This window comes from Urocitellus parryii, chromosome 8 (assembly GCF_045843805.1).
Source record: "Urocitellus parryii isolate mUroPar1 chromosome 8, mUroPar1.hap1, whole genome shotgun sequence".
In the NCBI taxonomy this organism is placed as follows: Eukaryota; Metazoa; Chordata; class Mammalia; order Rodentia; family Sciuridae; genus Urocitellus; species Urocitellus parryii.
The window spans coordinates 53,297,955-53,310,787 of NC_135538.1; the positions used below are offsets into that span (position 1 = coordinate 53,297,955).

At 42.4% G+C, this 12,833-nt stretch overlaps 1 protein-coding gene across 1 annotated transcript in view; it reads right to left on the minus strand.

Annotated features, from left to right (window-relative positions):
• Nucleotides 1–12,833, minus strand: part of Armc2 (armadillo repeat containing 2) — a 110,148-nt gene that overhangs the window by 83,560 nt on the left and 13,755 nt on the right. The window contains exons 4-5 of the mRNA XM_026389622.2: nucleotides 8,266–8,434; nucleotides 1,481–1,688 (exon numbers count right to left, since the gene is read on the minus strand). Of these exons, the coding sequence (XP_026245407.2) occupies nucleotides 1,481–1,688; nucleotides 8,266–8,434 (377 nt within the window). The remainder of the gene's footprint in view (nucleotides 1–1,480; nucleotides 1,689–8,265; nucleotides 8,435–12,833) is intronic.

Here is a 12,833-nt window from a genome sequence, read left to right on the forward strand (position 1 = left end):
ATGGATTTGTCCTTTGCTGTTTGTGGGATAAAATATGTAACTGAAAATGCCCTTGCTGTCCCAGACTGAGGAAGACATAATGAACTCTGGCTTGCCAGATTGTTCTGCAACATCTGAAGGTTTGCAAAAATAAATAAACAAATCAGACGGCTCTTGTCTGGTTTTTCTCGTCAGCTTTCATTACTGTAAGGATGGATGCAGCCAGATAAACGTTTCCTTTTTACTTCAATACTGAAAGGAACACAAGTTCTCCCACTGCCTTTTATGTTGAAGCGCTGAGGTCCACAGTCTATTCTTATTCACCAACTGGAAAAGATTGGTCTGCAATGGCCAGTTTGATGTTTTGTGCTCCAACTCCCAGAGTCCCAATTTGAACTTGTTCTCTTCCACTTAAGGAGACATTTCATTTTTCCCTTAATTTAAAAAAATGTTCTGAATGCAGAGCGACATCACGAGGACTACTAGGTTGCCTAATATAAATCCCGTGTGTGTGACACTCTTTAGGCTGTGTTAGCAGACAAGGTCAGCTCAGCTCAACTAACAAGCTGACAAGCAGCCACTTTGGGGAACAGTTTTTAGTCGTACAAGTGTGTGAGCCAAAGTCAGACCCAAAATCTAAAGTGAGAGCAACATACGCTTGGTTCTTAAAATGGCCCGTGGAATTTTATCTTGTTAAGCAAATTTGCACTGGGCAATTGTCCATGATGACCCAATGGAATGTCCTAGAAGAAAATATCTTTAACTGAGTGACCCTGCCCAGCCCAAGACCTTCTGCCTATCTTAGCATCACTCTGCCTGGGACTGGGAAACAGCCTGCTCTCCCTCTCCAGCCTCCAATAATTCAGCCTTTTTTAGTAACACACCAGGGTAAAAATACACGGTCTATACAGAGAACACCAGTTTCTCCATGAGTCCTAAATATGATAGGGAAAGCATTTCTCATGGATGCTCTATCTAGGAATGTGGTATGAAATGAAGTAATTTCTAATCATTCGATTATGAGAGGCTAACAGAGGGATAGCACATCACAGGACTTTCCTGCTTTAACCACTAAATATTTAGTCCAAGTTTCTACTGGAGAATAAAGTAAGTGTTCATGTCTGTGGCGTTAAAAACCGCAGACTAATCCAAAGGGAAGTAACGGGGCATTCTAGGCCAGTCAAAAATCCCAGATTATTCACAAAGAGAATGCCAGCTGTCACTCAGGGGCTGGCTGGAACCGTCCAACCAAACCTTATTCTGAAAACCCATGGAAGTAGATTCGTGGCACTGATGAATAAAAGGGTTCCTAAGGATTAAAAAGGGAATGATCTGCAACCAGTTCCATTCAGGTTTGAGAAGAAATCTCTCCTACGCACACATTAACTTACAATGTGTTTATATAAGAGGAAAAGATCAAATTAATCATCTATATAAGATAGAGAACAAATTGGTATTTAGTTATCTTGATCTGAAAATTAAATTAAAAGAGAATACTGACCCTCCACTTCCGAGACGAGATGGTAAGGATGTTGTTCCTTTGAACCCTTCTTGCTGTTTGATTTCTCTGAAGCCTCCATCATAAGTTAGTTGAAAAGGGTGGCTCTTCAAATGGCCAATGGTGTTTGAGTCTCTTAAATAAGTCCCATTTATTTCCACCATAGAGTTCCCCATCATGACCATTTCTTTGGAGACCACGGTCTTCTTTGCTGCAATAACCAAGGAAATGTTTTGTTAAGTATTCCCTTTTCCAGGAGTCACTCCCTTTCAACATTGGGGTTTTTTGGTCGTCATTTGTTTGTTTGTTGGTTGGTACCAGGGATTGAACTCAGGGACACTCAACAACTGAGTCACATCTCCAGCCCTATTTTTGTATTTTATTTAGAGACTGGGTCTCACTGAGTGGCTTGGCACCTTGCCATGGCTGAGGCTAACTTTGATCCTCCTGCCTCAGCATCAAAAGCTGCTGGGATTACCGTGTGCCACGGCACCTGGCTCAACATTGTTTTTCAGTTGAAGAATTTATAGAATTTTAAAGTTATACATTACTTGACCAAATCTAGACTTTTATGGTCAACGCCTTTCTGAACATACATAAGACTTCACCATGATTTTAGGTTTGACATCAATTCTGCAGGTAAAAATGAATAGGATGCTAACTCTGTTGGCTTAGGGTCTACCTGAAGGTAAACACTACAGTTTAGATTTAGGAACTACCTGATCCATTGATGTACTTCCATATGCCATAAAAATAACTCTTCTTCCTGAATTTGGCTTGTATTTTTTCATTTACAAAATACTTATTGAGTGCTTCCCTGCTATCAAGCACTGTTTTAGATACTTGGGTGCATCCGTGACAAAAACAAGACCCCTGACCTCACAAGGCTTACATCCTAGTAAGTATAAACAGACAATAAGCAATACACCACAATAAGATAAGTACACACACCTGCCCCCCCCCCAAGAAAAAGAAGCTAAAGTGGAGAAGTGAAGAAAGATAAAGGGAAGTGAGGGTGTGGTGGAAGCAGAGAGCACTTTTGTTTGAGGGTCTGGTAGAGTGGGGACGGCAAGATCCTCAGGGCCATCAGAGGAGGAGGCACAGTGTTTCCACAGCCAGTGTGGAGGCCTGAGAGCAGGATCCTGTCTGGGAATGGAGTGTTGAGGGCAGAGGAGGAGGGAGCCAGCAGAGGGTGAGGCCTGGACAGGGCCCAGGAATGGAGGCCCAGCAGGGTGCTGTCATGCCACAGAAAGGGGAGGCAGCCACATGTCCACAGGGCTTCAGAAAGGAATGAGCCTGGTGCAAGAAGGCATCCTGACTCTGAAGCGAAACACATACTGTGTTTTTGGATGCAGGTGTTAGACTTCAGACACACTTCCTATCAGCAAACTGTCCCTAGGGATTGCTTATTGTCTATGCTGCTACTAGACTTGAGCCTGTGAGAAAACATTTGTCAAAGAGGAAGAAAAGCAAGTCTCCCACAGCACAGAGGGAGGTGGCAGTAAAATGAGCTTTGCATAGGAAAAAAAATAGTGTTTAACAAGTTTTTCCAAAGTAACTCAAGGTTCTTCTTTTGCACCTAATTAGTAACCAGTAAACCAATAAAAATTAATCATAACAAAACCACCTATTCTACCACTCTGACCAAGCTCCCTGATTTCAAAACTCAGAACTTGAAAAGCTTGAAAGGAACCTGAGAAACTGGCCATTCTAACCTTTGTTTTTCAGATGAGAAAACTGAAAACCCAAAAGGTTAAATGAACTTTAAGGGCACCAAGAAGGCCAGAAGGGGTGGAGGTGGGCTGAGCACAGGCTATTGGATTCCACCAGACCAGGGTTCAAGTGAAGGCACCCAAGAACCAGCTCTGCCATGGGGAGGGGACTGCTCTCTCACCTCTTCAGTGGATGCCATATCTTGGGGATGTGGTAAGAATTCAATGATGTGACTTACATAATGCTAGCAAAACTCAAAACTTAGGATTTATTGTCATCATTATTCTTAGAACCTAAGCATCCTGACTTCTAGTCCATGGCTCTCTGCTTGGCACCATGCCACTTTAAATAACTTTACTAGTAAATTATAAAGCACACATCCTGTTTTAGATTGCAAGGGATTTTCAGCCTATTGTTATATTTTAGCATTTCTTTCCTGCATCCATTCACTCCACAAATGTTTATTAAAACTACTATGTGCTAGGGTTCCATGCACAAGTGAGCCTGTGGTGACAAAGAAGTCCTAGGCATCACAGAGTTTCTAGAAGCGGGGAGGTACCCAACTGTACTTACAAGTAGAGAAGCTGCACCCTCTATCTTCACAGTCTACCAGGGTGAGCTTGTCAGTTGTTACTACAATGTGTAGTGGAGAGCTGCCCTGGGGCTCACACTGACTCCTGATGGAGGTCCACCATCAAACTGAGCATTGTAGGACACTTAGTGTCTCCCTGGCAAATATTGTATCATATTGTTCTAATTCTCTAACAGGCCATGGGCAAGCTTAAACAAACAAACAAAAAGTCACCTGCAGCATCACTATGAAGGCAAAGCTCCCTTCACAGACGTTTCTTGCATACCTGCTACACACCACAACCTGTTAGGTTCTTGGGCTACAAATGGAGAAGACTGCTTTTCTTATTGCAGTTGCTCCATATAGTAGAGGAGACAGAGAGGCGGATCTGTAAGGAGATCAGTGTAGTACAGTGTGTGGCACCAGCCAGGTAATGAGGAGGCACAGAGAATGGAGAGGATTTGAGGGGTGGGAAATTGGTCAGGGCAAAATTCTAGAGGTGATGAAGTATCTGGAAAGATGAGGAGGAGGCAAACAGAAGAAAAAGAAGCAAAACATTGGAGTCAAAGGCAGTTTCATGTGTGTACAACCCATATAAGCAGGGAGTAGGGGCACCCTGGCTTAATGCTCTGCTGTTACCATCTTGAAATTCTTTATTTTATAAAAAAAGAGTCTCCCATTTTCATTTTGCACTAAGCCAAAAAAATTAAATAGTGGGTCCTGCCCAAGGCTTGAAATAGCTGGACAGATGTAGGAAATGTAAGGGGGTGGGGGGGGGGTCTGTGTTTCTGGTGCACTGACTTCTAAAGGGCATAAGGAGAGGAGAGAAAAGGGCCTAGAACATTAGGTTGGGGCCAGATCACAACAGAGCTGTGCATGCAAAGGAGCTGGGACTTTATCTGCTAGACCAAATTACAATTCCACCAAATGTGGTCTGCCTCTGGTTCTTGTATAACCTGTGAACCAAGAATGGTCTTTATAATTTTGAATGGCTAAGTGGTGGGGGGGATCAAAGGAAGAATACTTTATGAGAGGTGAAAATTATATGAATTTCAAATTTCAGTGGTTATAAATCAGGCCATGGCTGCTTCCACACTCTAATGGCAGAACTGAATAGGTTGTGCAGAGACCACATGGACAACAGGGTTGAAGATATTTACTATCCAGCCCTTGACAGAAGAAGTTTGCTCACTTCTGTGGAAGGCTGGCATTTCCCAAACCGTGTTCCCAAGAGAGAGATTTCAAAGTCAGGCAGGTTTGGGTTGAATTAAAATCAAACAGATGTCTTTACTGGATGGCTTTTCCCAGTCCATCCAACAGGCAAGGATTAGGTAGCACTTCCCTGACTTACTTGAATACTAGGCTCCTTTTCCAAGGAAAAGCTATAAACATTTTTCTAGAAATGTTCCCTGGAATTCCTGGAACTCAGTTTGGCCAATCCTCATGGAGGCACAGGGGGGCTCTGAATAGATTTCAGCCTGGGGATGATGCAATCGGATTCCTTTGCTTTCTGACCTCTGTGCTTTATGGAAGACATAGAATGCCATCATTTTCCGTGGGTCATGGGGATAAAAGGATAAGGCTGCTGCTGCTCGCAGTCACATCCTGCTGGGAGCTTGGCTTCCCCAGGCTCTGCTGGCAGTTCCAAAGGCTAAGGGTCATTGTGTCCACCCTCCTGCATCCTAACTGCAGAACCCTGGTGGGCTGAGGGCAGATAAGGGGGAAAGACAGGGAGGAGGCAAGAGGTGATGAAGTTGGCAGGGCAGTGGCAGAAAAGGAGCACGGACTGAGCAGTCTTTAGGAAGTCATGAAGGCTTCATGAAGGCTTCATGAAGGAAAGAGGGACAGGCGCTGGTAGGAAGGTGGTGTCTGCACGAAGTCTCTGGTCTGAGTAACTGGGGAGGCATTAGCCACAGCATCAGGTCCTGCCTAAAACCCTCTCTGAACACAAAGCAATTAAACTACTGGCCCTATGGGGATGCCTACCTACACTTCGTCCCCTTTCATTTTCTTAAATTAGGAACTCCAAACCTGCCACCACACCCCAGCCCTGACTGCCAGATTGTGTCAGCTACAAATGACTTCACACCAGGGAGAGGCCTCACGCTCTATCTCCAGGCACAGTTGTCTCTCTGGCCTGTTACCCAACAAAGCCTAACTTTTCTAAAAAGTAGACAGCCTCCAAAATAAAACTTAGGCAGCTCTGATACAAATGACAGGCACTCTGAGACAGGAGAGCCCGAGTATCTTTTTTTTTTTTTTTTAATTGATGTGTGCTTTTAAAATGACCGTGACTTTTTACTGCCATTATTTCCTGAGTGCTGACACAGGCCGCAGGGATGCAATCCACTGCCAACAGGGTGGATAAAAGAACTGTAACAAAGACTGGCTTCAGAGCATCTGGGAGGTGCGGCGTCCTGCTGGGAAATGAAGGTGCTGTGGTCACACAAACAAGGGCAGGGCCCTGAGGATGAGGACGGTGCACCAGGCACGCTTTGCATCCCGAAGTCATCTTCACGTCAAGGTGGACAGGTCAGCAAGCAGCAGGGGTTTCAAAAGTGAGCAACTGGGAGTTCAATGCCTCATAGCAATATTTACGCTCAGAACCAAAAAAAAAAAAAACATTTTGCTCACCAGAAGTGACCGGGGGCTCAGAGCTTGTCCCCTCTCGTCTTGGCAAGCACTATCAGTTCTCTCTGATCTAAATGGTCTGGATGGGACTCCAGTGCTAGAACATTGGGAAATCTCCTCAGGTGACTGCAGCTACAGATGAGAAGCCCTACTGAACTAGAAGCAGAAATTGTGTTGTCTCTGCCTCACTCAAACCCTGGCTTTTCACTGGAATAAAGAATAAAGCCCAGTCCGTGGTCCATGTCCCAAGGCCTTATGTAGCCCTCTGGTCCCAGTTCCTTTCACCTTTTCTTGTCTAGCTGCCTCCTGCCATGCTAGCCATTGCAACCTCCACCAGAGATGGTGCCCACCAGGGCCTTGGTACTTGGTTCAACCTGGGCACTTTAACCACAGATGTTTCCATGGCTGCTTCCTCCTATCATTCACAGGTCAACTCAGATGTCACCTCCTCTAACAGACCTTACAGAGTCCCCTCAGCAACAGCAAACTATCACCCCTGCCACAGTGCTCCCTATGTAGTCATCTCCTTTATCTTCTTCAACTGTCCTATTTGTTCTCTGGTTACCATCCCTCTCCCCTCCCTAGACAGAAGGCTTCCTGGCGGTGGGACTTTCAGGGCCTAGGATGGTACTGGCACTTAGTAGAGGCCCAATAAATATCAGACTGATTGAGATGTCAAACTGGGACACTGAGGTAAAGAAGCTGCCTGATGGTTCGCTTGGTCATAGTGCCATGGTGTGATGCGCGCACCTGCACCTCCCTTTGTTTTTCCTTGCTCCTTGATTCTACCTCTTCCTCTATGTCAGGGATCACACAGGCAAGTAAATGAAGCAGACTGGGGCACATGTGAACTGCAGGCCATATTCTAGGCGACAGGATGGGCACTACTCCGCTCCAATCATTCTTCATTGGAATGGGGACCCAGTTTCTCCAGATCTTGATTTTTCATAAGAGGTCATGAATCTGGATTCTTCTATGAGAGTCTCCTACTTTTTATATGTTGGCAACTGAAAAAGAGAAAATGCTTATATGTCTAATAAGCACGAAGCTCAGGTGGAGGATTGTGCCCACCAGGTCCATCTTCAGACTGTCTGTGACTGTACCTGCCGCTCTTCAGCAATGCTTGATGATGCAGGGAGGCCTGGTTCTGCCAGCTCCTGGTAGTTTTCCATAGTGAGAGCCAGTTTATAATATGACCCTGAGCACACACTCACCACTGAAGAGAAGTCTCCTGAAGCAATACCTACCCTACTGTAGAATGCTGCCTATTATTTCTATTCTACTTCCTTTTTAAAAGTGTGATCTACCACACTGATTATTGTCCTACTGATGGATTCTTCCTTGTAGTTTGGAAAACCCTCAGTGTGCCCTAGAGCGGGGGTGATTTCCTGAGAATGTGAGGTCCTTGCCTCTTTGCTCCAGGTCTAGTTACCTGCCAGCACTTCTGTGACAGGAACAAGAGTCTCATTCAAGCTTTGCTTATATTCACAGGGAATCAGAATGATATTAAAACCTAAGCTTAGTACACTTTGTAAAATTCTTAAATTTTTCATTAATTTTGAATGAAATTAACAACTTTTTGAACTCTAACTTTAAAATTATTTCTTTTCACCACTGTGAACCATCCATTTGGAAACCCTTATCCTAACATTCTTTTCCTACCAAGTGATATTTTTTAAGAACTGTGATATTTTTAGAAATTCTTTATAAATATCTAGAAAAATGTATGTTTCTTAGCCAGCTTTTGCCCAGTATTCTCAGTTTAGATAAAAATCACCTGGGGGGTCAGGAAAAATTATATAAAAATATTTTTTGTGCACACTTTCAAGAAGCATGCCTGTCCCAGGGTTTAAAGGAGGTTATATAGCCTTACACTCGGCGGGAAAGGATCTGTCCGGCAGAAGAGCCCCCTGGGAGGCTGCCCTGAATAAGCGCGCCCGGGCACTGCTTATTCTTCTAATCTTCACAGGGTCCACGGGGGGTTTAGGAAAGGAAAAGCAAGGATCCTCCTCTGCGCTGGGAGATGCCGGAGCTTTCGGTTTCTGGAAAGAGATTTTTTAAATGATTGGTATGAGTTTCTGTGTCTCAAATAAGGCTCACTACCCTGGAGCTGGCCCCAACCCTTCCAGAAGAAAACCAGGGCTTTCTGCTTGACTTCATTCATCTTGGCCCCCTAATTCTACTGTCTCATTGGCCCACTTTACTCAACATGAGATATGTGTGTGTGTGTGTGTACACACTAATTAAAATGGGTTAAATATATAACATGATATATTTACATGTATATGTGGGTATGTGTGTGTGTGTATAGTGTTTTAACTGTTTTTGTCAATTGTATTAACCATTCTGCTGTACTGCTTAGCATATTTGAAAAAACAAGTTACCCATGCTGGCAAACAGATATTACTTGTATGTAAAATTATGTATAATACATTCAACATGCCTTGCAAAGTTTTGTGTTCAATTTAGCTCAGAAAACACTTATTGGACCCTTTATTTGCCAAGACTTATGTGGTCTATAAATGCTACCTTTACATATCCTGGACAAAAGTATTTTTTAAATAATGCCAAAATTTTAAAATGATTTGGATTAAAAAGTCACAAAACACAAAAGCAGGAAGCTAGCTTGGACATAAGATATAGAAATGTTTTATTTTTTACATCTCAAGAATTTTGTATGGATGATCCTTTGGAAAGGAACAGTACTGACAAATTTCTAATCGCTTAACAACATTTTTGTGTGTGTATGTATGTGGTACTGGGGATTGAACCCAGTGGTGCTTTACTCCTAAGCTACAACCCCAACCCTTTTTATATTTTTATTTTGAGACAAGTTCTCACTAAGTTACCCAGGTTAACCATGAACCTGTGATCCTCCTGCCTCAGACTCCTGAGGAGCTAGGATTACAGGTTCACAAAACCATGCCTAGCTCCTTAAAATTTTTTTTTTTAAAAAAAACCTGCACCAAACTCTGTGACAGCCAGAGCTCCTGCTGGTCTAACCTCCAGATGGCCTCCAGCTCCATGTCAGGGCCTCACAGGAGACTAAGCTTCCAGTTTCAATATTACCAGGTGGTCCTGTCCTTCTTACCTCTAACTTTAGCATAAGTATTTGTCTATGAAAGAGAAGCCATATGGCAGCAAGCGCTTCTAGTGCTCTAACCAGGAATAATTAAGTTAAAGTTCCTCAAGTCACTTACATAACATGATACGACTCACTGTCCAATAAGTTAATTAACACATCTTTGAAAAATCCAGTGTGAAAATCATGTCAGATAATTTGGAAAAATCATCTACTATGTATGATGCATCCTCTCAAAATACTTGGTTTTCTCAGATATACTACTAGAACATAGACATAGACATTAGAGTTTTCCCGCCAAGAATTTGCTTACTTCAATAATGATGCCATTCTATAACAATATTTTTTATTTCCTCTTATTTGCATCTGGTTTACAAAGCAGACTCCCAAAATTAGTTTTATGATTTTAGAGATACATTTTAGAGACAGTTAGAAAAAGGTTAATAATATAATCAGCAGAACATAGAAGAAAGAGTAAATCACTTTGGGATCCAACAGAACCCGATTGGAATCCATTTACTGGTTATGTGAACCTGCCATTTGCTTCTTGAACTTGGTCAGCTACGATATGGAAAGAAGAAACCCATTTTATAAGGATGCTGACATAAATACATTTCCTGTTACGAAAGCTCCATAAATCCTAGCTCCCTTCCCTGTACACACTGCATATTCCTTATTTATAAAATTTGGTTCCCATTTGTTTGTTTATTTTGAAGTGCTGGGGACTGAACCCAGTTCCTCACACATACTAGCCAAGTGCTCTACCACTGAGCTACATTTCTAATCACCCAAAGTCTCAGTAGATATGGTTAACCTGATTTGTGTGTGTGTGTGTGTGTGTGTGTGTGTGTGTGTGTGTGGCAGGGACAGGGAGGGTTCCCGGTTAATTTGAACTCTTCCTAAAAGTCAAGGTTATAGCCTTGACACAATACAATTACAGCCTGATACAATCAAGCTGGAATTAAATCTCAGATTCTTTTTTTTTTTTTTCCCATTTGGTACTGGGGATTGAGCCCAGGGGTTACATCCCCAGTTCTTTTCATTTTTTAGTTTGAGACAAGATCTTGCTAAATTGCTTAGGGCTGCGCCAAAGTTGCTGAGGCTGACCTTAAACTTGAGATCTTCCTGTCCCAGCCTTCTAAGTCACTGGAATTACAGTTGTGTGCCACCACACTCAGACCGAAGACACAGATGCTTCAGGGGTCTGTTCTGAAGGAGGTAACACTTATTTGTCTGCATAAATTGTGCTATACTTGTTCAATACATAGTTGCTTTACCTTTTAGTCTCCCCAGTTTGTTGCAAAATAATCATAAGAATGTGACTTAGGCTATGAAACTAAATAGTAACAGAAAAGCAAAGAATATAATAGGGGAAAATAAGTGCATTATACATAATGAGGAAAGACAAAATACATAAGGATAACCTCAATACTGAAGGTTGATATAAGGTTTCCTTATCTCAGTATGTCTATTTTCTATAGGTACCTTGAAACTGAAATAAAGATCAAGAAGTTGGCCAAATAATAATGATACAGATCAAATAAATGGCCCCTTTTACAGACCCTCTACCCCTGTTATAAACATTTTGGATACTAAATACAAGAGCTTATTACAAATGGAAAAAATAGGGGGCTGGGGATGTGGCTCAAGCGGTAGTGCGCTCGCCTGGCATGCGTGCGGCCCGGGTTCGCTCCTCCAGCACCACATACAAACAAAGATGTTGTGTCCGCCAATAACAAATAAATAAATAAATATTTTTTAAAAAAATGGAAAAAATAGTCTGGAAAGCCAATTTTTCCCCCAAAGAGAGTAACCAAATTATCTCTGGCAGCAAGATAAAGTGCCATAACTGCTCTTTGATAGAAGGCACTATTTTCCTAGTATAAAATTAGTAACAGTTGTATAATAAAAATTTAGTTCCATTTTCCTCCTGTCCCACCCCTTTTTTCTTATACTGGGGTTTGAACCCAGGGATACTCTCCAAGCTACAACTCCAATTCCTTTTTATTTTGTGATAGGATCTCACCAAGTTGCTGAGGCTGGCCTCAAACTTCCAATCCTCCTGCCTCAGTCTCCCAAGCCGCTGGGATTACAGATGTGTGGCACTGTGCGAGGTTACTACTGACCTTTAAAAATTGTTTATCTCATTTAAACACACATCTTACTAGACTGTTTAGAAAATAAAGAAATACAAGTAAAGCATTTTTAATTCTTCAAGAGAAAACTACTACATGAGTCCAAAATTCTTTCTTTCTTTCTTTTGCAGTGCTGGGTATTGAAGCCATGGTCTCACAAACACCAGGCAAACACTACCACTGAGATACATCTTCAGCCTAGCAATTTCTTTCATGCTGGGTTCTGTAAAACATTCTTCCATTTGTGGAGCAAAATGATTTTTATGAAGAAAATCAGTTTTTTTTTTTTTAAAAAAAACTTTTTCTTATAAAATTCAAATAATTTTAGAAAGCACAGAATGGTGCAAGTTTAAATCTTTGCCTGAGAACCTTCCCTCCCTCAGGCTTTGTTTCATGACGCTAACTGGGGACTTGAACATAATCAAGGACACCAGAGAAGCCCGAGTTTATGATTTGTTCCAGCTGATGAAACTGCAAGAGTTCACTGAAAACAGACTGTTCTCACAGAGCAACCCAGTCCAGGAAGACGCAATCCAGGTGGCCAAGGCTCACCCAACACTATGGACCTTGGCCATTTACTGCCCTTGACTCTTCAGAGCCCCAGAGAGCGGGCAGGGTCTCTCTTAGCCCTGGAAGGGGGCAGTGACATCCCACATCAGAAAGCTTCTCAAGATATAACAACTTGTAAAGCAACTCACACATGAATACATGCATGTTCTCAAAATCATGCCTGATGCAAGAACTCTAGGAAGGCAGAGAGCAAATATCAAAAATTCTCCCAAGCCCTAGACCTTTGAGACATGGCTGCTCTGAGTGCATTTCTATTACTACAATCTTATCCACAGGTCCTCCAGACTACTTTGTCACTCACAGTGTGTGACCTGCTGCTGTAATGTTACCATGCACTTCAGATATAAAGAAAAAACTGCTTTGACTTCTCACTCTTCTTTTTCTAACCCTGGATCACCCTGCCCCAAGTTATATATGAGTTCCAAAGTCCCTTTCATTTTAAAACATATTACATTTTGTTTCACATGTCAAATATTAGAAGCTTGGATCATGTAGAATACTGAAAATGGCTCCAAATTCTCTATGCTGTTGGAGGTCAACATAGTTGCTGCCCTGGGGAGGCAGTGACCAAGAGGTGGGCATTCCTGACCCCACAAAAGATCTCTCTGAGATTGTGATGATGTCACTTTTTCTTTTTGAACACTGCTAAGTTTA